This window comes from Phyllobates terribilis, unplaced genomic scaffold (assembly GCF_046119375.1).
Source record: "Phyllobates terribilis strain yellow unplaced genomic scaffold, ASM4611937v1 Scaffold_12__6_contigs__length_324123572, whole genome shotgun sequence".
Classification (NCBI taxonomy): Eukaryota; Metazoa; Chordata; class Amphibia; order Anura; family Dendrobatidae; genus Phyllobates; species Phyllobates terribilis.
The window spans coordinates 261,705,704-261,733,271 of record NW_027362772.1 but is presented as its reverse complement, the minus strand read 5'-3'; the positions used below and the strand labels follow the sequence as shown (position 1 = coordinate 261,733,271).

The window sequence follows — 27,568 nt, the reverse complement described above, 5'->3', positions numbered from 1 at the left end:
GACAGTAAGTGGGATCTCCGACCTCATCATCATCACCCTGTGCGTTATCACACCCGTCGTCCTCAGAGCCAACCTGTTCCTGCCCTGACAAAAAACTAAAGTTGTCGCTCCAATCAGGTATTTGAGTCTTATCATCGTCTTCCTCATTGTCTCCACCAACAGGAGTTACAGTTTGGGAATGAGGGTCTACATTATGGTCAGAACCTTCTGCGTCTGGTCCTGGATCCGACTCATAAAGATTCTGGGCATCAGTGCAGATCATTTCCTCGTCTGGATTCACAGAAGCGCTGGAGTCGACCTCTGATTCCCAGGCTATAGTATGAGTAAACAGCTCTGCAGACTCAACCATCTGTTCTACCTCATACTCAGACGGGCAGCTGGAGATTTGGGAGCTGTGAGGAAGCAAGTGCGATTTGGGTGACACCTTTGAGGACTGGAGTATTTGTGATGTTGAAGTTGATGTGGAGGAGAGCCCACTTAAAGGAGCACTTGATATCCGTTGAAGCACCTGCTGTTTTTGTGCCTCATCTGGAATTTGTAGCGATTGGCGTGGCCGTAAGAAAGGGATCTTATCACATTGTCCGCTAAAAGAAGTAGACATTTTAGTTTGGCTGGAAGATGGTCTTTCTTCTGCAGATGTTACTGTTGCTTTAACACCTACCCCACGGACACAACCTTTTTTCCCCTTCCCAACACGCCTTTTCCCCTTTCCACCAGCAGCAGGCCTTTTTCCACTCATTTTGGTGGTTAACTAATTCACAACTCTGGAGTTGTTTGCACAAAAAAACAATGGATGGTAACCGAGCAGAGCTGAGTGGCCAAACTGTGGTATTAGGCCAAAACTATTGGCTGGGTTAGATGCAGAAAAAAATTATTTTGAATTTGCAACCTGATGGAGGTCAGTATAGATGGACTAATACAAATAGTCCCACACACTGCTAGAAGCCCAAATATTTTTTCAGAGGTACTGTAGATGCAGATAAAAATTATTTTTAATTTGCAACCTGATGGAGGTCAGTATAGATGGACTAATAGACCAAGTCCCACACACTGCTAGAAGTCCAAATATTTTTTCAGAGCTAGATGCAGAAAAAAATTATTTTTAATTTGCAACCTGATGGAGGTCAGTATAGATGGACTAATAGACCAAGTCCCACACACCGCTAGAAGCCCAACTATTTTTTCAGAGCTAGATGCAGAAAAAAATTATATTCAATTTGCAACCTGCTGGAGGTCAGTATAGAAGGACTAATAGAACAAGTCCCACACACTGCTAGAAGCCCAAATATTTTTTCAGAGCTAAATGAAGAAAAAAATTATTTTTAATTTGCAACCTGATGGAGGTCAGTATAGATGGACTAATAGACCAAGTCCCACACACTGCTAGAAGCCCAAATATTTTTTCAGAGCTAGATGCAGAAAAAAAATATTTTTAATTTGCAACCTGATGGAGGTCAGTATAGATGGACTAATAGACCAAGTCCCACACACCGCTAGAAGCCCAAATATTTTTTCAGAGCTAGATGCAGAAAAAAATTATTTTTAATTTGCAACCTGATGGAGGTCAGTATAGATGGACTAATAGACCAAGTCCCACACACTGCTAGAAGCCCAAATATTTTTTCAGAGCTAGATGCAGAAAAAAAATTATTTTTAATTTGCAACCTGATGGAGGTCAGTATAGATGGACTAATAGACCAAGTCCCACACACCGCTAGAAGCCCAAATATTTTTTCAGAGCTAGATGCAGAAAAAAAATATTTTTAATTTGCAACCTGATGGAGGTCAGTATAGATGGACTAATAGACCAAGTCCCACACACTGCTAGAAGCCCAAATATTTTTTCAGAGCTAGATGCAGAAAAAAATTATTTTTAATTTGCAACCTGATGGAGGTCAGTATAGATGGACTAATAGACCAAGTCCCACACACCGCTAGAAGCCCAACTATTTTTTCAGAGCTAGATGCAGAAAAAAATTATATTCAATTTGCAACCTGCTGGAGGTCAGTATAGAAGGACTAATAGAACAAGTCCCACACACTGCTAGAAGCCCAAATATTTTTTCAGAGCTAAATGAAGAAAAAAATTATTTTTAATTTGCAACCTGATGGAGGTCAGTATAGATGGACTAATAGACCAAGTCTCACACACTGCTAGAAGCCCAAATATTTTTTCAGAGCTAGATGCAGAAAAAAATTATTTTTAATTTGCAACCTGATGGAGGTCAGTATAGATGGACTAATAGACCAAGTCCCACACACTGCTAGAAGCCCAAATATTTTTTCAGAGCTAGATGCAGAAAAAAATTATTTTTAATTTGCAACCTGATGGAGGTCAGTATAGATGGACTAATAGACCAAGTCCCACACACTGCTAGAAGCCCAAATATTTTTTCAGAGCTAGATGCAGAAAAAAATTATTTTTAATTTGCAACCTGATGGAGGTCAGTATAGATGGACTAATAGACCAAGTCCCACACACCGCTAGAAGCCCAAATATTTTTTCAGAGCTAGATGCAGAAAAAAATTATTTTTAATTTGCAACCTGATGGAGGTCAGTATAGATGGACTAATAGACCAAGTCCCACACATTGCTAGAAGCCCAAATATTTTTTCAGAGCTAGATGCAGAAAAAAATTATTTTTAATTTGCAACCTGATGGAGGTCAGTATAGATGGACTAATAGACCAAGTCCCACACACCGCTAGAAGCCCAAATATTTTTTCAGAGCTAGATGCAGAAAAAAATTATATTCAGTTTGCAACCTGATGGAGGTCAGTATAGATGGACTAATAGAATGATGCTATGCCCAAAAGATTTTACTTCACTAGGTGCAGTAAAAAAATTGGTATTCTATACACAGGTGTTATATCTTGCAACACAGATAGGCTACTCCACTGACTAACACACTCTGCAATAGGCCAAAAAGGATTAGCTTTGCTAGATTCAGCCAAATGCTGTGAAAAAAACTTGCACAGCACTGGCACAGACCTGCCTGGCAAAAACTGATAGGAACTCATGTAACCTAGTCCTGAAAAGGACTGCAATTACAATTAGTCTTTACTCCCACAACCTATCTATTTAAGAGCACAGACCTCCCTGATAAAAGTCGTAGGAAATGCTGTAACCTAGTCCTTAAAAGGACTGCAATCACAACTATTCCCTACTCCCAAGCTATCTGTATATTTGTGCGAAAATTGGCTTGAAATTAACAAGGTATAGCGCACACAGCAACAGCGGTGCCGTCTAACACGCAGCTGCAGCAGTGAGAAAATGGTGGCGACGGGGAAAATGGCTTGGTCTTATAGGGCAAGGACATGTGACATACACTGCCAATGACACATGCCCTTGCTTGTGTGAAAAAAAGCACTTCGCTCCGTGTGTGCGCTGCTGATAGGCTGACAGATTGCACCTCCCCACTGTAAATGCGGGAAAGAGAAAAAAAAATGGAGATCTTCATTGTTCCTGCAGAGATCCATCCCCTGCCCCTCCCCCCGCCCCGCTGTACACTCAAACTGCGTATTAACATTAATTTTCATCATTACTGAGAAAAAATCCAGTTATGATTTTGGTGCACGAACAGTTATCGAACATAACCTCGAACAGCCGAATTTTTCTCAAATTGTTCGTGTTCGCCGACCGGCTCGAACACCGCCCAAAACAGCTCGAATTTGAGATTGGCGAACAGTTCGAGTAGAACAACGCTCATCTCTACTCACCAGCTTCGGTGCCCTTGCAATCTTCCAACACTGCAAAGGCAAAGCTACCTATGCTTGCAGCATCAGAGAGCAGAGTTCTAGCCGGCAAGAGATAATGACACTGGTCCAAACTATCAATCATCAGGAACGCACTGCCGCAAAAAGGAAGCCGGGAGTCAGGGGAGCAGTGCGCTCCTAAAGATTGAACATGAGGATATCCTTTTAAGTACAACCATATAAAGGGTTTTGTCTTGCAGTTATATAAAAAGACATATCCAGACATTAAAGGGGTATTCCTATCTTTCAGATGCCATCCCAATATGCAGTAGGTGTAATAATAATAATATTAGCAAATACCTCCATTTAGAAATGTAGTATAGTTCTTCTGATGTCGCTTACCCCATGTGCAGGGCATTGCAGTAGCTTAGGTATCCATGTTTATGACTTCTCATATAGTGACAGTTAATTAGTTGTCAGTGGTCATAACCATAGATACCTAAGATACTGCAATGCCCTGCACATGCGGTAACCGACATAGTTTATCAGAAGAACTATACAACATTTCTAATTGGAGATATTTTCTAATATTATTATTATTACACCAACTACATATTAGGATAGGATCTTGGAGATGGGAATACCTCTTTAAACAGGTGAGGTCCATGACAATGAAACATAATGAGGGTGTGTACAGGTGCATCTCACTAAATTAGAATATCATCAAAAAGTTAATTTAATTCAATTCTTCTATGCAAAAAGTGAAACTCCTATATTATATAGAGTCATTACAAACAGAGTGATCTATTTCAAGTGTTTATTTCTGTTAATGTTGATGATTATGGCTTACAGCCAATGAAAACACAAAAGTCATTATCTCAGTAAATTCCAATACTTTATAACAACAGGTTGAAAAATGATTTTAAAATCTGAAATGTTGTCCTACTGAAATATATGTTCAGTAAATGCCCTCAATTCTTGGTCGGGGCTCCTTTTGCATCAATTGCTGCATCAATGCGGCTTGGCATGGAGGCGATCAGCCTGTGGCACTGCTGAGGTGTTATGGAAGCCCAGGTTGCTTTGATAGCAGCCTTCAGCTCGTCTGCATTGTTGGGTCTGGTGTCTCTCATCTTCCTCTTGACAATACTCCATAGATTCTCTATAATAGATTCTCTATGGGGTTAAGGTCAGGCGAGTTTGCTGCCAATCAAGCACAGTGATACTGTTGTGTGTAAACCAGGTATTGGTACTTTTGGCAGTGTGGACAGGTGCCAAGTCCTGCTGGAGAATGACATTTCCATCTCCAAAAAGCTTGTCAGCAGAGGGAAGCATGAAGTGCTCTAAAACGTCCTGGTAGACTGCTGCGCTGACTTTGGTCTTAATAAAACACAGTGGACCTACACCAGCAGATGACATGGCTCCCCAAACCATCACTGATTGTGGAAACTTCACACTAGACCTCAAGCAGCTTGGATTGTGGCCTCTCCACTCTTCCTCCAGACTCTGGGACCGTGTGGAGTGTTTCAATGACTGCCTTCTGAACATCTCTCAAGTCAGCAGTCTTCCCCATGATTGTGGAGCCTACTGAAACAGACTAAGGGACCTTTTTAAATGCTTAGGAAGCCTTTGCAGGTGTTTTTTGTTAATTATTTTAATTTACTGAGATAATGACTTTTGTGTTTCATTGGCTGTAAGCCATAATCATCAACATTAACAGAAATAAGCACTTGAAATAGATCACTCTGTTTTTAATGATTCTATATAAGATATATGTTTCACTTTTTGTATTGAAGTTCTGAAAATAATTAACTTTTTGATGGTATTCTAATTTAGAGAGAAGCACTTGTATATAATGGATCCTGTGAATGCTCGGTTATAAGGTAAAATATCTTACATACAAGCCCAGCATAAACTAAGAATGAAAATGACAATTATGTACGTGATGGACATGAAGTGGAATTGTCTTCTAAGAGTTCAGAACAAACTAGAAGCAATATGTTCCAGGTATAGGAAACAGAATGATATAGGCAATATGATATATTGGACTGATGTTAAATTTGCAGTCCAATGCACCATAGATTGTTATAGAACAGATTGATTTATGTTTTTGTGTGAAATGATTTTGTTTAACTCATTCTGGGCTTAGGAGTTCAATGGTCGGCCCTACACAGGATATAAAAACAATGAGAACATAATAGAGTCACACACCGAATAGATCTCAAATTGTATTGCACAAAGATAAAGAATAAAACACAAATAAAAAACCTAAAAATTAGAAATCAGTGTCCCCTCTAAGAATAGCACCTCCCCCACCCAGATCCCAAGTCTAGCCTTTAAAAAGAAAATGATAAAGGACAAGATTTATGAGTGGATTCAAAACAATAATAAGCAATAATAACGTGCATTAAGTGCCAGATATAAATAAATTAAATGATACTGTGTGAGCCACCATAAACTGGATATCTAATAACACAGCATCCAAAAAGTCCCCAAAATGAGTGAAAATACAGACATTGCACTAAAATATACAATATCACCTAAAACAAAGGCAGAAAATATTTCCTGGACTGTAGGGGTAGAATGATAGTCACATGCATATCATTTCTACAGTTGGCAGCTTCCTCAGGGACTTCGGAGCTTGTACTTCAATAGTATCCAAATATAGAAAATCAAATAAAAGCAATTTTCCTAAAGGGCTATTCCCATCTCTGAGATTGTATCCCAATATATAGTAGGTGTAATAACAACAATATTTGCAAATACCTTCAATTACAGTTATATGAAAAAGTTTGGGCACCCCTATTAATCTTAAGCTTAATGTTTTATAAAAATTTGTGTTTTTGCAACAGCTATTTCAGTTTGATATATGTAATAAATGTTGGACACAGTAATGTTTCTGCCTTGAAATGAGGTTTATTGTACTTACAGAAAATGTGCAATCTGCATTCAAACAAAATTTGACAGGTGCATAAGTATGAGCACCCTTATCATTTTCCTGTTTTAAATACTCCTACCTACTTTTTACTGACTTACTAAAGCACTTTTTTTGGTTTTGAACTTCATAGCCAGGTGTATGCAATCATAAGAAAAGCTACTTAAAGTGGCCACTTGCAAGTTGTTCTCCTGTTTGAATCTCTTCTGAAGAGTGGCATCATGGACTCCTCAAAACAACTGTCAAATGATCTGAAAACAAAGATTATTCAACATAGTTGTTCAGGGGAAGGATACAAAAAGCTGTCTAAGAGATTTAACCTGTCAGTTTCCACTGTGAGGAACATAGTAAGGAAATGGAAGAACACAGGGACAGTTCTTGTTAAGGCCAGAAGTGGCAGGCCAAGAAAAACATCAGAAAGGCAGAGACGAAGAATGGTGAGATCAGTCAAGGACAATCCTCAGACCACCTCCAGAGAGCTGCAGCATCAACTTGCTGCAGATGGTGTCACTGTGCATCGGTCAACTAGACAACGCACTTTGCACAAGGAGAAGCTGTATGGAAGAGTGATGCGAAAGAAGCCATTTCTGCAAGCACACCACAAATAGAGTCGGCTGAGGTATGCAAAAGCACATTTGGAGAAGCCAATTTCTTTTTGGAAGAAGGTCCTGTGGACTGATGAAACCAAGATTGAGTTGTTTGGTCATACAAAAAGGCGTTATGCATGGCGGAAAAAAACACAGCATTCCAAGAAAAACACTTGCTACCCACAGTAAAATTTGGTGGAGGTTCCATCATGCTTTGGGGCTGTGTGGCCAATGCCGGCACCGGGAATCTTGTTAAAGTTGAGGGACGCATGGATTCCACTCAGTATCAGCAGATTCTTGACAATAATGTTCAAGAATCAGTGATAAAGTTGAAGTTACGCAGGGGATGGATCTTTCAGCAAGACAATGATCCAAAACACTGCTCCAAATCTACTCAGGCATTCATGCAGAGGAACAATTACAATGTTCTCGAATGGCCATCCCAGTCCCCAGACCTGAATATCATTGAACATCTGTGGGATCATTTGAAGAGGGCTGTCCATGCTCGGCGACCATCAAACTTAACTGAACTGGAATTGTTTTGTAAAGAGGAATGGTCAAAAATACCTTCATCCAGGAACCAGGAACTCATTAAAAGCTACAGGAAGCGACTAGAGGCTGTTATTTTTGCAAAAGGAGGATCTACTAAATATTTATGTCACTTTTCTGGTGAGGTGCCCATACTTATGCACCTGTCAAATTTTGTTTGAATGCAGATTGCACATTTTCTGTTAGTACAATAAACCTCATTTCAAGGCAGAAACATTACTGTGTCCAACAGTTATTACATATATCAAACTGAAATAGCTGTTGCAAAAACACCAATTTTTATAAAACATTAAGCTTAAGATTAATAGGGGTGCCCAAACTTTTTCATATAACTGTATAAATGTAGTATAGTTCTTCAGATTAGCTATGTCGCTTACCCCATGTGCAGAGCATTGCAGTAGCTTAGGTATCCATGGCTATGACCACTCATAGTGACACTTAGTATTTTGTTGTAACCATGGATATTTAAGCTACTGCCATGCCCTGCACATGGGGTAAGCGACATAGCTAATCAGGAGAACCATACTACATTTCATACCGCTTTAATGATAATGATCCACAGGACGATGTGCTGTCGAGAGTGATGTTCTTTTATACAGCACAAAAGATCATTTGACCTGACAAATTAGTGTTTCGCTTGTTCATCGGATAATTGACGTCCTGTTTGGACTGAAAGATTAGCATGAAAAGAGAGTTCCCAGGAATGCTTGTTCACGATAATCTTGCAGTGCCAATGCACCCTTAGATTTGGTTTAGGGGTACAATGATGCAGAGCCTCAGTGATTTTGCAATTTCTCACATTAAAAAGCGTCTTGTGGGAGTAAGATTTTGCTCAGGGAATTCCTAAATCATGTTCCTGGAATATGGCTGATAATCTGCAGATGATATTTCCAAAGTGAGGTGACTGAATCAATAAACAGGACCATGGTTGAACAAAGCAAGGTCAGGGACTGGAGAGTTTTGCAGATATAATAACAAAGATACAGGTCAGGGCAGGAAGTGATAAAAAGGCAAAGCCAGGAAAGAGTCAACTAAATGGCAAACTGCAGTACTTCATAAAAATATTAGAAATGGTGCAAAGTGTAGCACTTCCAAACACCATCCAGATGATGTATGGCCGTCATTATGGAGAGGCACTGCAGTGATGAAACTAGGAAAGTTAAGTCAGGTGGGTCTCAATATTTTTGGACCAATCCTTGCAGTCATGAGCGAACGTGTTGGCACCCTTGAAATTGTTCCAGAAAATGAAGTACTTCACCTAGAAAATTATTGCAATTACACATGTTTTATAATACACATGTTTCTTTCCTTTTGGGTGTATTGGAACAACACAAAAAAACAGGAAAAAAAGGCAAATTGTACATAATTTCACACAAAACCCCAAAAATGGGCAGGACAAAATTGTTGGCACCTTTCTAAAATTGTGTGTAAACAACTTTGTTTCAAGCATGTGATGCTCGTTCAAACTCACCTGTGGCAAGTAACAGGTGTGGTCAATATGAAAATCACACCTGAAACCAGATAAAAAGGGGAGAAGTTGACTCAATCTTTGCATTGTGTGTCTGTGTGTGCCACACTAAGCATGGAGAACAGAAAGAGGAGAAGAGAAGTGTCTGAGGACTTGAGAACCAAAATTGTTGAACAATATCAACAATCTCAAGGTTACAAGTCCATCTCCAGAGAACTTTATGTTCCTTTGTCCACGTTGCGCAACATAATCAAGAAGTTTACAACCCATGGCACTGTAGCTAATCTCAGTGGATTTGGATGGCAGAGAAAAATTTATGTAAGGTTGCAATGCAGGATAGTCCGGATGATGGATAAGCAGCCCCAATCAAGTTCCAAAGAAATTCAAGCTGTCCTGCAGGCTCAGGTTGCATCAGTGTTCGCGTGAACTATCCGTCAACATTTGAATGAAATGAAACACTATGGCAGGAGGCTCAGGAGGATCCCACTTATGGAATAGAGACATAAAAAAGGCTAGACTGCAGTCTGCCACAATGTACTTGAGTAAGTCAAAATCCTTCTGAGAAAGCGGCTTGTGGACAGATGAGACCAAGATAGAGCTTTTTGGTAAAGCACATCATTCTACTGTTTACTGAAAACTGAAGGAGGCTTACAAAGAAAAGAACACTGTACCTAAAGTCAAATATGGTGGTGGTGCAAAGATGTTTTGGGGTTGTATTGCTGCCTCTGGCACTGGGTGCCTTGACATGAAATGTGAAACTTACCAAAGGATTTTGAGTCGCAATGTAGTGTCCAGTGTCAGAAAGCTCAGTTTGTGTCCTAGGTCATCAAGCAGGACAATGACCCCACACATATTTCAAGATGCACCCAGAAATGAACAAGTGTATAACAAAACATGTGTAATTGCAATAATTTTCTGGGAAAAATATTTCATTTTCTGGAACAATTTCAAGGGTGCCAACACTTTTGGTCATGAGTGTATATCAGTGGGTCCCAACCTCTATCAGGACAAGGGACTGACCCCTCTACAGCCGAGTGATCAGCTATTAGCATGAATGTGGAAAACCATTTTCTGTAATATTACACAGTAAGTTGTAAAAGTTGTTTGTGCTGTTACTACTCTCTCATCTGGTTCATACAAGGGGGTCTAAAATAGGAACATTTATGGAAATGTGCAGTTTTATTATTAGGGCGTAAAGAAACTGTAAAGCTATATTTCTACTCTTGTATTTTTGAAACACACAGTGCAAATTGAACTTCCACCTACAATGAAAATCGCAAAGGGACTTCCGCACATCTACACTGCCGTCCAGATGCACCTGCACTGGGGAGGAATGGATCTGGAGACGAGCGGTTCGGAGCACACTGTTGATGGCATGAGATACATGGCAGAGGTGGGAGCTTCATGTACGGTGCATAACTACGGAAAATAGGTTACTTGTTGAAGCTAATATCTCATTACTTGGCTTCCGCAGTTGCATATTGTGCACTACAACTCTGAATTATACAAGACCTTCGATGAGGCCAAAGACAAGCCCAACGGCCTCGCCGTACTTGCTTTCCTGTATGCGGTAAGTAATGGCATGAGATGAAACATTCTCGGTTGTGGAAATTACAAGAAACATTATAAATGGCTATTTTCTTTCATTATTTTCCATAAAGGGATTTCTTGACTTTAAAAATATGTAAGGTTGGTTAAAAGATAATAAAATAATCTATACACAAGTGCTCTAACCATGGTGGCTTCAGCGTAGGCTGCTCCCGTGAGACTGGAAGTGATGACGTCCTATTCTTCAGCTGAGATGTGTGACCAGAATAGGACGTGGTCACAGAATGTCCCCCCTTCTGTCCCTATCTTGTTTTCACTGTACAACCCCTTTAAAGCCTGTCATTAAGATAGGTGATAATTTATATATTCTGCCTAGAGAATAAATGAGGCAGCAGTCGGGCATCCGACTTGCCACTCAATTTTGTAAAGGGAATAAAAGTTACCCGTCCTGGATAAAAATTCCCCATTCTGTCGATCACTGTGGGACACCCTCCAAACAGCAAGTTTCCACCTATTCTGCATATAGGTGATGGCTTGTTTCACTAGACAATGTCTTTAAAGCTGAGCACCATTTCCTATGTACTGTTTATCCAGGAACCACGGCATAAGTTACCGGCCGAGGTGATCTGTCTGCCGCTCCAAAGGGACCTATTTGTTCTGTAGATTGTTAGGTACCTGGAGATCAGACACCCCCACTAATCTAACATAACGGTCGTCCATCAATCTATACCATCAAAACCTATTTTATTTAATGTATTCCATGACAAGTAATCACCTAATATAATAGGAATTCTAATTTCCTGCCTTGGTCTATGGTAGTCTGTAGATCGTCAATGCAGTGCATAATCTGCACTGAATAATTTATGAGAATATTACCCAGTATGTGAACTAGTTTATAGTCGGACTTGATGGTGACAGTTAGTGCTACATTGGCTATTTTTTTCCCATCAAAACAATGGAACATGAAATCTCCCATTGTAATTCAATATGGGGTCTGTCATATGCTGGCGGTATCCGACATGCACTGTCGATGAATCCAGCTCTATATCTAAGCTGAAACCATGGTGCCAGTGTAAGGAGATAGACATATTGCTTTTGTTTCCGCCTTGAAGAACAAGTCTTTTATTGCAATGTGAATTGTGCTATATGTTAATGGTGTTAATAATGTGTATTGTTCGACAGTAGGGAAAGTGGGCATTAATGGTTGGGACTAGCCCAGAGTGGGAGAGGCCAAGCTGAAGGGAGAGAGACAGTTTCCAGTCAGTATGTCCAGCCAGTGAGTGTAAAAAGCAGACCTAAGGTCTAATGTGAGCAGTGCCGCGTGACGTTGGTGTCCCTAACATGAGAGGAGACCGAGAGAAAGAGATAGCGATATCGTAGCGGAAACTGGGAGAGAAGTGATCGAAGGAATGGAGTGATTGATCAGAGATGGATCCTGGGACAGGACACCTAGTAGTACCGCCCAGAGTTTATAGCTCCTAGAGGTAATGGGCCTAGATGGGACAGAGTACGTAAGACAAAGAGCATGCCCCGGGCGGGAGTTCCAGAGCGTCAGAGACAGAGAAGATAAGTACCGGCCATACTGGCAATAGAGTTCCCTAGAGGGGAAAGAAGATGCGGAACTGTGGGTTGAGAATAGGACACTTACTAACTGGACTGTAGTATTGAGCTGGGATGTGGTGAAGTAAAAGGGAACATTGAATTTAGAGGACAAGCCAGTAAAAAGGAGGGAATTGAAACTGTGTGTGAAAATTGATCTATATTGTGAAGGAAACGTTCACCAAGTTGTGTGCCCGCTATCTACTGTATAAAAGCCCTCCCAAGCTATCTCTGAGTAAAAAGTCTATTTTTGACTGGTGGTCTCCCTCATTGAACTGTCCAACACCTGGTCCTGGCCAACCAAAGTCATCAGTTACATGCGGCAACACGGCGACAAGGGGGTATCGTCCCCATAGTACAAGTGCAGACACACAGCCAGGACTCCCACCTATAAGTAATGTGCTGGGGTGTAAGAGATGAGTACCTCGCCCACAACTAAAGCCCCACGCCACGATACACAAGTATGATATATGCTTTCCATAATATTTTTTTCCATTATTTTCAGGATGGTCATTTTGAAAACACTTATTACAGTGAAGTAATTTCCAGGTTGGCCAAGATCCGTTATGCAGGTACTGATGTCTATGCACCAAGCCCTCACACCCTGGTCCTCAGCTAACATTTGTTCTAATAGGGTACAGAAAATACAAGCGTTTTAGCAAGCGATCACATGCTTACCATAGTATGGTCATCTTGATGTAATAGTATAAACTAGCAGATATACAATGATTCTATTTAAGATTTCGCCTTTAGCCTATGTCTGTAGATATGCAGTGGACTTCACCTCTACAAAAAACTAAGACTTGGCAGACAGGAGGCATCGTCAGATCAGTGCCACATTATAAAATAAGTGGCACTCTCCTATGTTTTTTCTCTACTTTTAACAAATATGCTGGGAAAGCTAAATGTGTCCATAAACTTACATCGTCAGGCAGAGGGCAAGAGTGTCTAATTTGGCCTACATCTGGCTGGTATTCATAGGTATTCCAAAAAAAAGTAGTAGACTATTCCTTTCCATACATCAGCCTCCAGTTAAGGGCACGTTCACACTATCAGTATTTGGTCGGTATTTTACATCAGTATTTGTAAGCCAAAATCAGGAGTGGAACAATCAGAGGAAAAGTATAATAGAAACACGTCACCACTTCTGTATTTATCACCCACTTCTGGGTTTGGCTTACAAATACTGATATACAGTTAGGTCCATATATATTTGGACAGAGACAACATTTTTCTAATTTTGGTTCTAGACATTACCACAATGAATTTTAAACAAAACAATTCAGATGCAGTTGAAGTTCAGACTTTCAGCTTTCATTTGAGGGTATCCACATTAAAATTGGATGAACGGTTTAGGAGTTTCAGCTCCTTAACATGTGCCACTCTGTTTTTAAAGGGACCAAAAGTAATTGGACAATTGACTCCAAGGCTATTTCATGGACAGGTGTGGGCAATCCCTTCGTTATGTCATTCTCAATTAAGCAGATAAAAGGCCTGGAGTTGATTTGAGGTGTGGTGCTTGCATTTGGAAGGTTTTTTTGCTGTGAAGTAAACATGCGGTCAAAGGAGCTCTCCATGCAGGTGAAACAAGCCATCATTAAGCAGCAAAAACAGAAAAAACCCATCCGAGAAATTGCTACAATATTAGGAGTGGCAAAATCTACAGTTTGGTACATCCTGAGAAAGAAAGAAAGCACTGGTGAACTCATCAATGCAAAAAGACCTGGCCGCCCACGGAAGACAACAGTGGTGGATGATCGCAGAATAATCTCCATGGTGAAGAGAAACCACTTCACAACAGCCAACCAAGTGAACAACACTCTCCAGGAGGTAGGCGTCTCAATATCCAAATCTACCATAAAGAGAAGACTGCATGAATGTAAATACAGAGGGTTCACTGCACGGTGCAAGCCACTCATAAGCATCAAGAATAAAATGGCTAGACTGGACTTTGCTAAAAAACATCTAAAAAAAGCCGGCACAGTTCTGGAAGAACATTCTTTGGACAGATGAAACCAAGATCAACCTCTACCAGAATGATGGAAAGAGAAAAGTATGGCGAAGGCGTGGTACAGCTCATGATCCAAAGCATACCACATCATCTGTAAAACACGGCGGAGGCAGTGTGATGGCTTGGGCATGCATGGCTGCCAGTGGCACTGGGTCACTAGTGTTTATTGATGATGTGACACAGGACAGAAGCAGCCGAATGAATTCTGATGTATTCAGAGCCATACTGTGTGCTCAGATCCAGCCAAATGCAGCCAAACTGATTGGTCGTCGTTTCATACTACAGATGGACAATGACCTAAAACATAAAGCCAAAGCAACCCAGGAGTTTATTAAAGCAAAGAAGTGGAATATTCTTCAATGGCCAAGTCAGTCACCTGATCTCAACCCAATTGAGCATGCATTTCACTTGTTAAAAACTAAACTTCAGACAGAAAGGCCCACAAACAAACAGCAACTGAAAACCACCGCAGTGAAGGCCTGGCAGAGCATCAAAAAGGAGGAAACACAGCGTCTGGTGATGTCCATGAGTTCAAGACTTCAGGCAGTCATTGCCAACAAAGGGTTTTCAACCAAGCACTAGAAATGAACATTTTATTTACAATTATTTAATCTGTCCAATTACTTTTGGTCCCTTTAAAAACAGGGTGGCACATGTTAAGGAGCTGAAACTCCTAAACCCTTCATCCAATTTTAATGTGGATACCCTCAAATGAAAGCTGAAAGTCTGAACTTCAACTGCATCTGAATTGTTTTGTTTAAAATTCATTGTGGTAATGTCTAGAACCAAAATTAGAAAAATGTTGTCTCTGTCCAAACATATATGGACCTAACTGTAAAATACTGACCAAATACTGAACGTATGAACGTGACATATAAGGAAGTCTATTTCAGCCAACTTTTATCTTAAGATATACATGAAAAATGTACATTATGTGTGACTTCATACCATTAGCAAATTTACATACTACTCTCAAATGTTTTAACTAGGTGCACATGTTATCTACTGTATAACAGCCACGAGGTATCTCTTAAAATATAACCTTTAATAAATCTCTAAAATATCTCCAAAATCTGATACCAATCCTTAATTACATCTCACTCATATCAAGATTGACAGATACAATCTCTGAAAAATATATCAGACAAGAGGTAGAAGATGCCAAAAATAGCCAAATAAATCTAAGACATATAGTGTCTGAACAACCCTCTTATAATGCAACCATATGACCTAGAAATAGGCCAAAAATTTCAAACCACTCCTGGTCAGCATATGAAAAACATAGTGTTATCAAATATTAGTGACATGTGTAGATCTCACCCATTTTTTTGCACGTGGGCATCGTTCAGGTTTCTTCATCCCATTCAGTCCATTGGTTCCTTAGAAGAAAATCTATCCTATCGTGCCCCTGGTGTTAGCTCCCGTCCTAACAAGGGCAGTACCCAAATATGTCCTGAAATTGTCACCCACAAAAAAATCCCTCCCGACGCGTTTCTTCCTCCTTATCGGGGATTCATCAGGGGAGTGTATTTGGTATTTTTTGGGGAGCACCAGCCATACAAAAGAGTAAAAAAGTGACTCTGTGCTATAAAGTGCACTCTATATAGGAGATATTTTAGAAATGTATTAAAGGTTATATTTTAAGAGATACCTCGTGGCTGTTATATGTTGTTAATACTGAGGAAAATTTGTCTGCCGTATGTTAAGTAGATTATAGCTATTCTATTAGGTGCACATGTTGTAGCTGCCTTTTCGGTTCTGTTCATATTTCCAGTTTTCATCCATTGGTGTTGGATCCAGTATTTAAAAAACAAACGGACATGTACAAAAATGGATGCAACATGTAAACCACAGTTGAAGTTTTCAAAGCAAATCCACGAATGGATCCATCTAAAAATGGAAACTTTTGGCTCCTATTTTGAATTCGTATTTGTTCCGTTTTGAACTGATCTATTTTTTTCCTCTTGTTTTCTAGAGGAGGATGAAATAACATACGACTTATCAATTATGATGTTTCCCATAGACTTTATTGTTAAAAAAATAAAATAAAAAAAAATAAAAATAATAAATAAAAAATGAAACTGCCCGTTTCATTTTCTATCCGTTTTTATTTGGATGGAATAATCAAATTTGTGCGCACTACATTTTTTTTCCATTTTTTTTTTTTTTAATGGATAGCAGACGACATGGATGCAAATGGAAGGCATTTTAGAAACAGATTCAAGTGAATGGGTCATGTAAATGAACGTTTTATTTCTGGGTTTATGCTCCACAAACTAATCTAATAATGGAAATAAAGACCGAACATGTGAACTGAGTCATTTTATTAGAGTGGGAAGAATGCATCAGCCTGAAGAGCCAGGTGTTCATACACACACACATACATATACACACACACATATACACACATACATACATACACACATACACACACACACACACACATACATATACACACATACATACACACACACACGACCAAACTTCTTTTGCATTTCCTTTTACATTCACCTGTCTGTCTTTTCTCACTTTAGGGCAAGAAACTGAAATAAAGACAATTAACCCCTTGGCGATGTTGCCTGAAGACCTGGACAATTATTACCGCTACCAGGGCTCCCTTACCACTCCGCCCTGTACAGAGAATGTGCTGTGGACCGTATTTGACTCTCATATCATCCTCTCTCAAAATCAGGTAAAACATCTTACTGGTCACAGACTGATTAAGTATTGACTCCTGAGTTCCTTGCAAGTTCTAATAGTAATTACATCAGTACTGATCATTCACTTTCAAATACTGCTCAAATCTGTCTACAGATCTGCCTTCAGCAAGAGTTATAAAAGCAAGGAAAGGACAGCTGCTTGAGAGAGACAGAGGACACACAGGGGAACAGATGGAGCTTCTAGTGACTACAACCTTCATAGGAAAATCTGATAGAAAATATAGGATACAGAAATAACACAACACTGTATTCTGAAATGTTACTTGAAACCACAGTTAGACTTTAATAGTAAAGTGTCAGAAAAAAAACCTTTAAAAGTTTAGTAACATCATTCACTGTCCTCACTCCTTATTGATGACTTTGGTCTTGCAGTCAGTGAAGCTGGATGGCTGGAAGTTGTATTATAGTGGCCATTGTTACCTAGTTATCATTGTTATCAAGTTGTGATCAACTTGAGTTAATTTTGTCACATTTGTTCCCATTCGATCCTTTATAACCTCTGCAGATCAAATTGCTGGAGGGGACATTGCTGGATTGGCATAATAATACTTTACGTAATGATTACCGCCATGCACAGCCCCTGAATGATCGCTCTGTGTATTCTTCCTTTCAATTAAAATTGTCAAAAGGTAAGTGAACTTAGTGGTCTAAGACAGTGAAAGAGTTAGGGTGCTTTCACATTGCTATTAGGGACACGCACGAGGGCCCCTTCGGCGTATATGTCCGAACCCCCCGCAAAACAGGATTTAGATATATACGCCGACGGGGCCATAGACTGTAATGGTGCCGGCAGAGTGAATGTGTGCTCTGACGTGCATCGTTTTTGGGAGTGTACGCCTACTGGAGGCAGACACTCAGACATAGGAGATAGCAGGTGCATAACTTCATGAACGTTTCCTTTACAACATGGAGCATTTTCACACACAGTCTCTTTACTTCTTCCAGTTTAATTGTTTCTGCCTGAACTAGTCCAGTTTCCTTCACCACACCCCAGCACAATACTACAGTCCAGTTAGTGAATGCCCTATTCTCAACCCACGGTTCCGTGTCCTCTTCCCTCTTAAGGGAACTAATTTGCCAATATAGCCGGTACTTAGCTTCTCAGTTTGCTGACGCCTTGGAACTCCCGCCCGGGGCACTCTCTCTTTCTCTTTGTCTCATGTTCTCTGTTCCGTCCTGGCCCTTTACCTCTCTGAGTTATAAACTCGGGGTCATACCGCTAGGCATCCTGTCCCAGGACCTGTCTCCAGTACATCACTCTGGCCTTTCGTCACGTCTCTCTCTGCTAAGGATCGTGCTATCCCCTGCCTCGGTCTCTACTCATGTTGGGGACATCCATGCTGCCTGCTCCTAGTTTCAGACTTTTTGCATGTGGATGTGTTCCCTCCCATAATACTTGCTGTGTGCTGCTGTCTTCACTAGCTTTCTTGTATCAGTCCAGCTTCCTTCAAGGAGTCATCTCTCCTTCTACAGTCCATCCCTTTTCTGCCTTTGTGCTGACAAATCATGAAGAGTGTTTGTTAGCCCCTCCACTTCTTTGCAGTCTCCCCTGGTAGCTCCCCACTATTTGTACACTGATACACATACTATAATAATACCGTCTCTCCTCTTGGGCTTTCCTCCTTGCCTGAACTCTGATATAGTACAGTCTGTGTGATCTGACACTGTGAAAATCAGGATGCTTTCCTTTTTTCTGGTCCTCTTCCTCTCTGAAGAGACAATTTGCTCCTTTTATTTAGTAATCTACAGGTCACATTTCCCGCTCTACTCATAACAATGAAAAAAGAGATTTGAGCGCAGCCAGGAGCATTGTCCTGTTAGCATCTACGTCAGAAACAGCAGTACAGCCAGCTACGTGAAGGAGTTACACAAACTCTACTGCGATATAAATGGTAGAATCCTAGTAATAAAGACTGCTTAAAAAATGTATTTAATTTGCATTTAGAAAGCAAATAAACCAATGAAAAATCAGGGTTTTCATGTCCATATCTCATAACCTCACTACTCTTTTATACCACCAGGGTATTAACCCTTTAATTACTCTGAATTTAGAAGGTTGTATTTTAGAAAACCCTTTTAAAATTTACTGTTAGTGCGGAGTGTATCAATCACAACTGTGTAACGGTTCATTTCCTATTCTGTAGTTCTGGATGAGATGAAACCTAAGCACAAGGTCCCTGATCTCTGTGAGTGACAACAGCGCGACACCTTGTCATGAGCTTATTTGTAGGGGACCCTATTAACAAACAGGAATTTCAAATCGAGTACAGCCAGGGGCCTAAATACAATGGGTGCAGGAGTTGCAGTCGCACCCAGACCCTTGAGTCTAAGGGTCCCAATAAGTCCCTTTGGCCTATATGAAAAGACCAATACTCTTAAAGCCTTGCAATAATTCGGGGCCCCTTTGTAGTTTTTGCATTGGGGCCCATGAGCTTCAAGTTACACCACTGCGTAAAGCCCCTGTAACGTTGGGTTGAATGCTATGGTACTTTCACCGTATGCAAAAAGGAAGCTTAGTTACACGCACACCAAAATTGATAAATTCCAATTATGATGTTACTCTTTATACTGTATACTGTTTTTATATATGACTAAGGTACGTTATCAGTCATTGTAGGAAGATGTTTGATTGTATTCCCTCCCAGAAATTTGCCAACAAGAGATCACCACTAAACTGACCCAGATTGAGTCTGAAATTTTAGATGTAAAAAGGAAAGTGGGGAATGAACCAAAAGGTCGTACAGGTGAGAAAAACTCCAATGCGTTTACTATCTGACTGATATGTTGCACTTTCATACACACATATTTAAATTTACAATTTTGCATTTGAATGAACAGCACAGGCAGAATCGGACTGGGGTGGCTAAGGCCCACCATTAACATGGACTATAGGGGTCCACTGTTCTATTACATGCCAATACTACATTACCCTCATTCGCAAATTTGGTTGTGCTTCTATATAATAATAAATGAGGTAGTTTGTTGACTGAATGATGAGATGTTGCCTTTGTCTGTATGTAGAGAATCAAGTGTGTTGTGCCAACCACTCCTGTAAGGGGGCCCACCCGGGAATTCACCTATTCCCCAGTGGTCCAGTCTGAGTCTGAGCGCACAGACGCCCCATGGATGGAATCCGTGCTTTTTGTTCACATTAAACACCGTTTGTTTGAAACAAATGAGTTTGGGCGGCAAATCCAACCAAACCCGGACACCCTTTCTGCTACTTTTTTGCAGTCTTTTCAAGCTGTTATGTCAAAAAGAAAAATGTGATGAGAAGTTAGGAAAACAGGACTTTGAATATTGCTCATTGCAGACATTTTTAAATTTGATTTCTTCCTTAATGGATGCCATGATCATAAAATTAACTACTGTTTTAATCACTCTTTGTGTTCCATGCCTTTTTGAAAAAAAAAATTGAACATTTTTACTAATATGTTCTAGATTATATAAAAAAGTAATCTTTCAATTTCCACACTGGCCACTGTCTTTTTTTAGCTATTTCAGCAAGCTCATTACCATCACAGGCAAGATTACAAATGACAGGTAACACCTCTATGCACAGCTGATAATGCAGGATCCACCAATCACAATGGGCAATGTCACACTTGACCCTGCTCCCATTTTCTTCACAATTAATCTTTGCACATGCCATGCTTATTAGATACTTCCATAAAAAAACATAGGGTTGTGGTCTATACATGTGTTGTTTCCTGAAACAACAGGAAGTTAGAGTCTTAAAAGCCTAAATGGTGAAAATTGGATGATTTCTATTTTTAATTTTTAATACAAATTGTGACATGTTAACAAAAATTAACAAAATGTTACTTTTGCTGATATACCAATTTTTTTTTTTTGCTATTGAACATTGTTTTTTCACTTTTTGTTTGAGAATATAAAATTAATATGATCCAGAGCTTGTAAAAAAAACAACACGGAACCATGCTTTCACATTCCTCTAACGCTTGTGTCTTTTTATTCAAAGTAGTCTATAAACAAATGCCACATGAATTCGCTTGGCCTTGCTGAATGGAAGAAAATACAAAAATAATTGAATATTCTCATTGGCATATGTGGAGCACTATAAAAGAGCTTTAAAGCGATGATAATTTGGATAATATGCGGTGTATCATACTTACTAAACTGGGGAGTCCACTCTTTAGCACTTGTCATAGGGTCTTTTAGAAGTTGCTGCCATAGATCTTTTCCTAGTCCTTTGGTCTTAAAGCATCAGTCATGGTGAGAAGAGTAAAAGTGGATCTTCTCTGACTATTCCAAGGATCCTCAGAGAATACTTCTATGTAAATAGGAATACGTTTTGGACTAGAACTGGGTCCTAAAAAATCTGAGAAAGAACCTGGTTCAAGTCCAAAATGTGATGTTGCCCAATAACCGATTTTTTAGGGCAGTCAACTGTACTATATATAAAGCAATTAGAAGGAAGCTCGCAATAAAACCCTCTAGATCCCACTCCTCACAAATCTTAGTAGCTGCAGCCCTTTTTTAAAAAAATGTACTTATTATAGAGCCACATCGCCCGCTTAGTTTTGCCACCCTAGGCACTTGCCCTCAGCTTCCAATTAACTAGAAGCAAAAGTGGAACGATACACATAATTAAAAGTTAAGGCAACTTAAAATAGGTTTACATGAAGTATTTTTTTTGCCATAATGTTATAGTTATTAAACTATTTTATATATTCTGCTCTTTTTATGTTTACCAGCTGTTTTCTTCATTTTTGCATTTCATACCAAGGAACCTTTTATAATTCTAAAGACTGACTACATCTCATTGTGTTTTTTCTCACATAGGTTCTCCTGCGGTTCCACACTATCCTTCTTTCTATTTTGCCAATAATCACCCGGCTGCCCACGTGGAGGTTCAGCTCCTTAAACCATTACAATTGACTGAATTTACCCTTTGTATGTGGGTGAGAACCAGGCAGGAACGCATTCAGAAATTATTTTCTTACTCCACCATGAAGACTGACAATGAACTTGTCTTGAGCGTGGGGTCTGGAATACATCTATGGATTGGGGGGGAATCTGTTGATTTTAATATACATCACACATCCGAGGATTGGGTTCATTACTGTGTGCAATGGGAGTCCTCTTCTGGGAAGAGTGATCTCTGGGTGAGTGGGCTTCGAGGAAAGGAAAAAATTCTCAAGAAAGGATATGACATTAAACCTGGAGGTCTAATTCTTCTTGCAAAAGACAAATATAATCTCTTAGGACTGTTTAATACCAACTTTATTGGAAGGTTAAGTCAACTCCACCTCTGGAGTCACCAACTAAGTGCTGAAGATATTGCATCGCTAAGTAAATGTCAAATGTCAGGACTAAGGGGAGACATAATATCCTGGGGAGACACCTCAATGATTGTATCTGGTGGGGTCATCCTTGAGGCAGATAATCGCTGTTGAATTACTTAATACTATACGCTATTAATTCCCATCTCTGCAGAAGATTGTTATATAAAGGGGATCTATCTCTTACCTAGACTAAATGCCTCTCTGTTCTCCTGAATCTGGTGCTGTTTTTGTCTTGTTCCTGAGACTTTCCATTCCTAAGATATGGCCTATTTTCCCTGTATATAAATCTAGGCTTCTTAGCCAACTGGGCGGGTTCCTCAACAAGATGCTTACATAGGAACAGTGAGGACCATGCCCACTAGCCTAAAAATATTAGATTTATATAACTGAATTATGGGGCCATATCTCAGGAACACAGAGGCGCAGGAACAAAAGAAAAACAATACCGGATTCAGGAGAACTGCGGCATTTACACCTGGTAAAAAGAATCATATATTTTTGGCAGATAACCTGTCACTTGAACTAGGTGACAGATCTGAAAGCAGGAGATTGATAAATGAATTTGAAAATATTCATAATTTATGTATTCAAATCTTTGATTATTCTTGAGTTAGGAGTCCAGTGGGCGGTCCTAATCAGTGATTGACAGCTGAAAGGAAAAAATGCAACTTATTCTGATTAATAGAATATTCTTAGAAACTAATTATCAATTTGCGCTTTTAACTTGGTGCCCGGACAACACTCTCATGGTGACAGGTTCCTTTTAGTTCCACCCTATTAGGGGTACCGTATCTATCTCACATCTAGTGCAATTTACATATCCACTTTTTTTCCATCAGACAATCTATTAAAAGATTCCATCTTCTCTTACTAATAGTACGGATAATACATTTTGTATCACATGGATTAGCGATGATTTAGTCTTAACTCTCGTTTTTAATTCCAAGGTAATTTAAGATTTAATTTTAAAAGATAGTTAATTTATTATAATGTAGCAATTGTTGAAAAAAAAAAAAGAAGGGGCAATGAGGACAATGAAATATTCTTTCGGCGTACATGGTCAGGGTATGACCACAATCGTTGCACCCGTTACAATTACACGACTGTTTAAACAATAAAGAAATTGTTTTGTAAACATTTTGAACTTGTTTTTTTCATATGGGTAACATCAAAATAAAGCAAATGAAAAGTTATGTTTAAAAACCTTTTATAAAAAGTTTCATATGAATGTTTTACACCATGGGGTACACATGATCAGAGAGGGGTGTTAAAGGCAATATCTGATTTCTCCAATGTGGTGTCCTTTAATGATGGGTTCAGATCCATGATTTCTTTGGAGTCTGTTATCTCATCAAGTCCATTTCTCTTTGCCATAAGTTGACTGATTTCCAAAAATGTTTTACCCTTAGTTTCAGGTACCACAAAAAATATGAAGAGGAATGTCGCTAGACAGATTGCAGCAAAAAGGATGAAACAGTAGGAGCCTAATCCTTTCTGCAAGGAAACAAAGATCAAGTGATCAATGATGAACAAATTGAAAACTTTCTAATACATTTTTAATAAATATTGCAAAACAGAACTCACCCTCAGAAACTCAAAAATGAGTCCAACTGTGAAATTAGATAGCCAGTGTACACTGCCAGCCACCATAAAGGCTGCAGGGCGAGAGGCCTGACGAAACATCTCAGTGGTGATAACATAGGGGATGGGACCTGGAACCAGACAGACAAAAAATTACATAACGATCCCTCATATTGTGCCACCATTAAAGGGGTCGTCGACCTTTTTGAATACTTTTTTTTTTTATTTATCTGCATACATTTGGGGCTAAAAATAAGTTTTCTAATTGTGTTTCATTCAAAATTTTGAGCTAAATGCTAGTTATAGCCTCTGCATTGCACTCTCTATTGTTGGCTGCAGAAGGAGTTAACTGAGAATACGTCGGTGAGCTCATTCTAAACACCTGTCAGGATAGTTTCTAACTGTTTTATTTGTCTTTATATGTTCCTGTTTGCTGATTTATGACCATAAAACAATTTAAAATTGAATGTGCAGTAAAAAAAAAAAGTTTGTAAAAGCCAAACGGTGCAACATTTTTAATAAAACCCAACCGCGCTTAAGAAAAAAAATTGTCCTTAAAAGTGAAACCCATTAATAATAATAGAAAATAGTACAAGGAAAAAGTGGACAAGTGTGTATAGCATCCAATCTGGTACTACCTCCACATTTCTCCTCTGAAAAATAGAAGCAGCAACTATTACGATTTTTAACCACGATTTTTGGCCTTTATCGTTGATATAGGTTCCAGTTCACACGTGGCTGACCTGGTACTGCAGCTTGTCCTATTCTTTTGGTTTAGGTCCACAAACCCCAATTTATATTGTATTATCTTACTATTGAACCCACAGATCTGAAATACCTTCTAATCCACAAAATTATTACCAAAGCCAGTTCAGGAATATGGACATAGCGTTGGGGATATATATTTTTTTTCATTTAAGTAAAAAAAAAAATTCATCTTTGGCCAAAGAAAAAAACACATTTTTTTCCAGGAGGGTTTCATTACAAATGTTGAACTTTTGGTCTTCCACAGCCTCTATATATCACTGTACATAACAAATTTGTAACTGTGAATATATCATTGAGCTCATGGCTGGATCTGTCTTTTTTTAGAAAGATATTCTATTTGTGACCAAAACTTTGTCGTACTCATAAACTTAGCTAAGTTTATGACTATGACAAAGTTTTGGTCATAAATCAGCTTAGACGAGTGTAGGGGAGTATAAGTAAAAGGGTACAGGCCACACTGTCAGCCCAGCTCACTATAGAATTCCCTGTTACCTCATTCTATAGTTTGTATGTACAGTGATACATAGGAGTTGTAGAAAACAAACAGTTGAACATTTTTAAATAAACCCTATTGCAAAAATGCTTCTTATCCAAAACTATATCAATTTCAGTGAAAAAAAAAAAGTTACCCAAAAATGTCCGTATTCTTTTAAGCATGACACTGAAACTTTAACCTGTGCTTGGTTTGAACAGTCATTCTGTGCTGACAGAGTCCCTTTCGTGCTGACCCAGATTAGAATTACATCACTCACTTGGTCCTATGGCATGACCTATAACATAGATGATGACACAGGCAATGCTAAGGTACGGCATCCAGTGCACGGTTGTCTGTCAAAAAAAATGGATTTGGGGTTAGGCCCAGCAAAATATTAAATAATTAATTCTATATAAATTACCCAAAGTTGTTAATTTTATAATAATTTAAATTATAAACAGAATATGAAAAGATCGTATATTGCCCTAAAGAATGCAAATGACGAATCTGGAAAATGTGTTATCCGAAAATAATTATGTTTTTGAATTCTCATTATGTGTTTTTCCAGTTTACTATATCAGTATGTTTATTAAAAACAAAACAAACACACAAAAGAAATCTTGCAATTTTTACACTGGCTACTAAGCCCAATACTAGACTCATACTTCCTGATCTATACAGTTGATTTTTCAGCAGTCTCATGATCACAGACAGTGTTACATTGGAAGGTATCACATGTACGTACAGTAGATAATTAGATAAAACAATAACACAAGATCCACCATGTCACAGCTCACCTTCTCCCCCTCTCCGCACAATAACCTTTGCCTAGTTCAAAGCATGAGCAGTAAATACTTTTATAAAATTAAAAGGGTCAGATAGTTTATTATGGTTTATGGAAAGAACAATACTTATAAGTCTGATATTAGTTCTAGTGGCCAGTGTAAAAATATTCAGATTTCTAATTTGTTTTAATACAGAAAAGTATATGAAAAATTGAAAACAAAGCCAAAAAAACCCCATTTTTTTAAATACAGTATATTTAACAGGTTTACACAAAAGATAATTGTCTGATGACACATTCCCTCTAAATAGGTTGTCTCAGGATGACCCCATTAGGCCGGGTTCACAAGTTCCAACTGTGAGGCCGCATTGTGCCACGTGAAACGGCACGGGAATTATCACAGTTTGGCAGCAAGTGCAGGTGAACCACAATTTGGGAGACCACGGGTCTTGGCTGAATGATACTGCTGCCTCTTGATCAGGAACCAAGCCATAGCGTATAAAGTCATCAAAGTAGCAGGTCTCCTGCTCAGGATATACTCCACTTTGGTGGAGCCAGCGCTTCCATACATTACATGGACCAGGCAACCAGGCAATTTTGATGATGTCAGCAAAGGAGCAGGGAACTCATTCCAATCTGTTACCTACAGACTCAACCTACAATCAAAAATCTGTTACCTACAGACCCAACTAAGGAAAAAATATATATATCAGATTTCTCAAGTATCTTCTAAAGACACAACTCTCCCACCTGATAGACAAGCGCAATAGTCAACACAACACATGCGGTGCAGCAGATCCCAAAGCCAAGGAGCAGGAGTAATCTTCTCCCCCATGAGTCCACAATGAATATCTAGAGAAAGAAGCAGGGAAACATGATACATATGGAATATCAGGATATATACAACCATTGATAGCTACAGATAAATCAATAGTAGAAGGAAGGGGCTTCTTCTATGGCTGGGGTACTAGATGTGCCAGGTGCAGTGTCGTATGGTCTCATCTCCTCCATGTTCCTGCATTGTTCTTTACTGAACTTATCTATAGAGCCGGAAAGTGGAGAAGTCTATTGAGCACAAGTGGTCCATGATTGATGTCTTTTTTATAAAATTCAAATTTTTTGGGAAAGAATCAACAACAATTGGGACACAATCGTGAAGTGGATCGAAATTTATTGGATATTTTAAACTTTTTTAACAAATTAAAAACTGAAAAGTGGGGCGTGCAATATTATTCGGCCCCTTTACTTTCAGTGCAGTAAACTCACTCCAGAAGTTCAGTGAGGATCTCTGAATGATCCAATGTTGTCCTAAATGACTGGTAATGATAAATACAATCCACCTGTGTGTAATCAAGTCTCCGTATAAATGCACCTGCTCTGTGATAGTCTCAGTGTTCTGTTTCAAGTGCAGAGAGCATCATGAAGACCAAGGAACACACCAGTCGGGTCTGAGATACTGTTGTGGCGAAGTTTCAAGCCGGATTTGGATACAAAAAGATTTCCCAAGTTTTAAACATCTTAAGGAGCTCTGTGCAAGCGATC

At 39.2% G+C, this 27,568-nt stretch overlaps 2 protein-coding genes across 4 annotated transcripts in view; one reads left to right on the top strand and one right to left on the bottom strand.

The window, feature by feature from the left end:
* Positions 1–23,553, top strand: part of CA6 (carbonic anhydrase 6) — a 34,618-nt gene extending 11,065 nt beyond the window's left edge. The window contains exons 3-9 of the mRNA XM_073656933.1: positions 10,476–10,624; positions 10,706–10,801; positions 12,884–12,950; positions 16,924–17,081; positions 17,615–17,738; positions 19,755–19,853; positions 21,916–23,553. Of these exons, the coding sequence (XP_073513034.1) occupies positions 10,476–10,624; positions 10,706–10,801; positions 12,884–12,950; positions 16,924–17,081; positions 17,615–17,738; positions 19,755–19,853; positions 21,916–22,529 (1,307 nt within the window). The 3' untranslated portion in view covers positions 22,530–23,553. The remainder of the gene's footprint in view (positions 1–10,475; positions 10,625–10,705; positions 10,802–12,883; positions 12,951–16,923; positions 17,082–17,614; positions 17,739–19,754; positions 19,854–21,915) is intronic.
* A 55-nt stretch (positions 23,554–23,608) lies between these two features.
* LOC141172574 (solute carrier family 2, facilitated glucose transporter member 5-like) overlaps positions 23,609–27,568 on the bottom strand; it is a 51,215-nt gene continuing 47,255 nt past the window's right edge. For all 3 annotated transcript variants that reach the window (XM_073656931.1, XM_073656930.1, XM_073656932.1), the window contains 4 exons: positions 26,777–26,878; positions 25,520–25,595; positions 24,003–24,130; positions 23,609–23,912 (listed from right to left, as the gene is read on the bottom strand). In XM_073656931.1, coding sequence (XP_073513032.1) covers positions 23,673–23,912; positions 24,003–24,130; positions 25,520–25,595; positions 26,777–26,878 — 546 coding nt within the window. In that variant the 3' untranslated portion in view covers positions 23,609–23,672. The remainder of the gene's footprint in view (positions 23,913–24,002; positions 24,131–25,519; positions 25,596–26,776; positions 26,879–27,568) is intronic.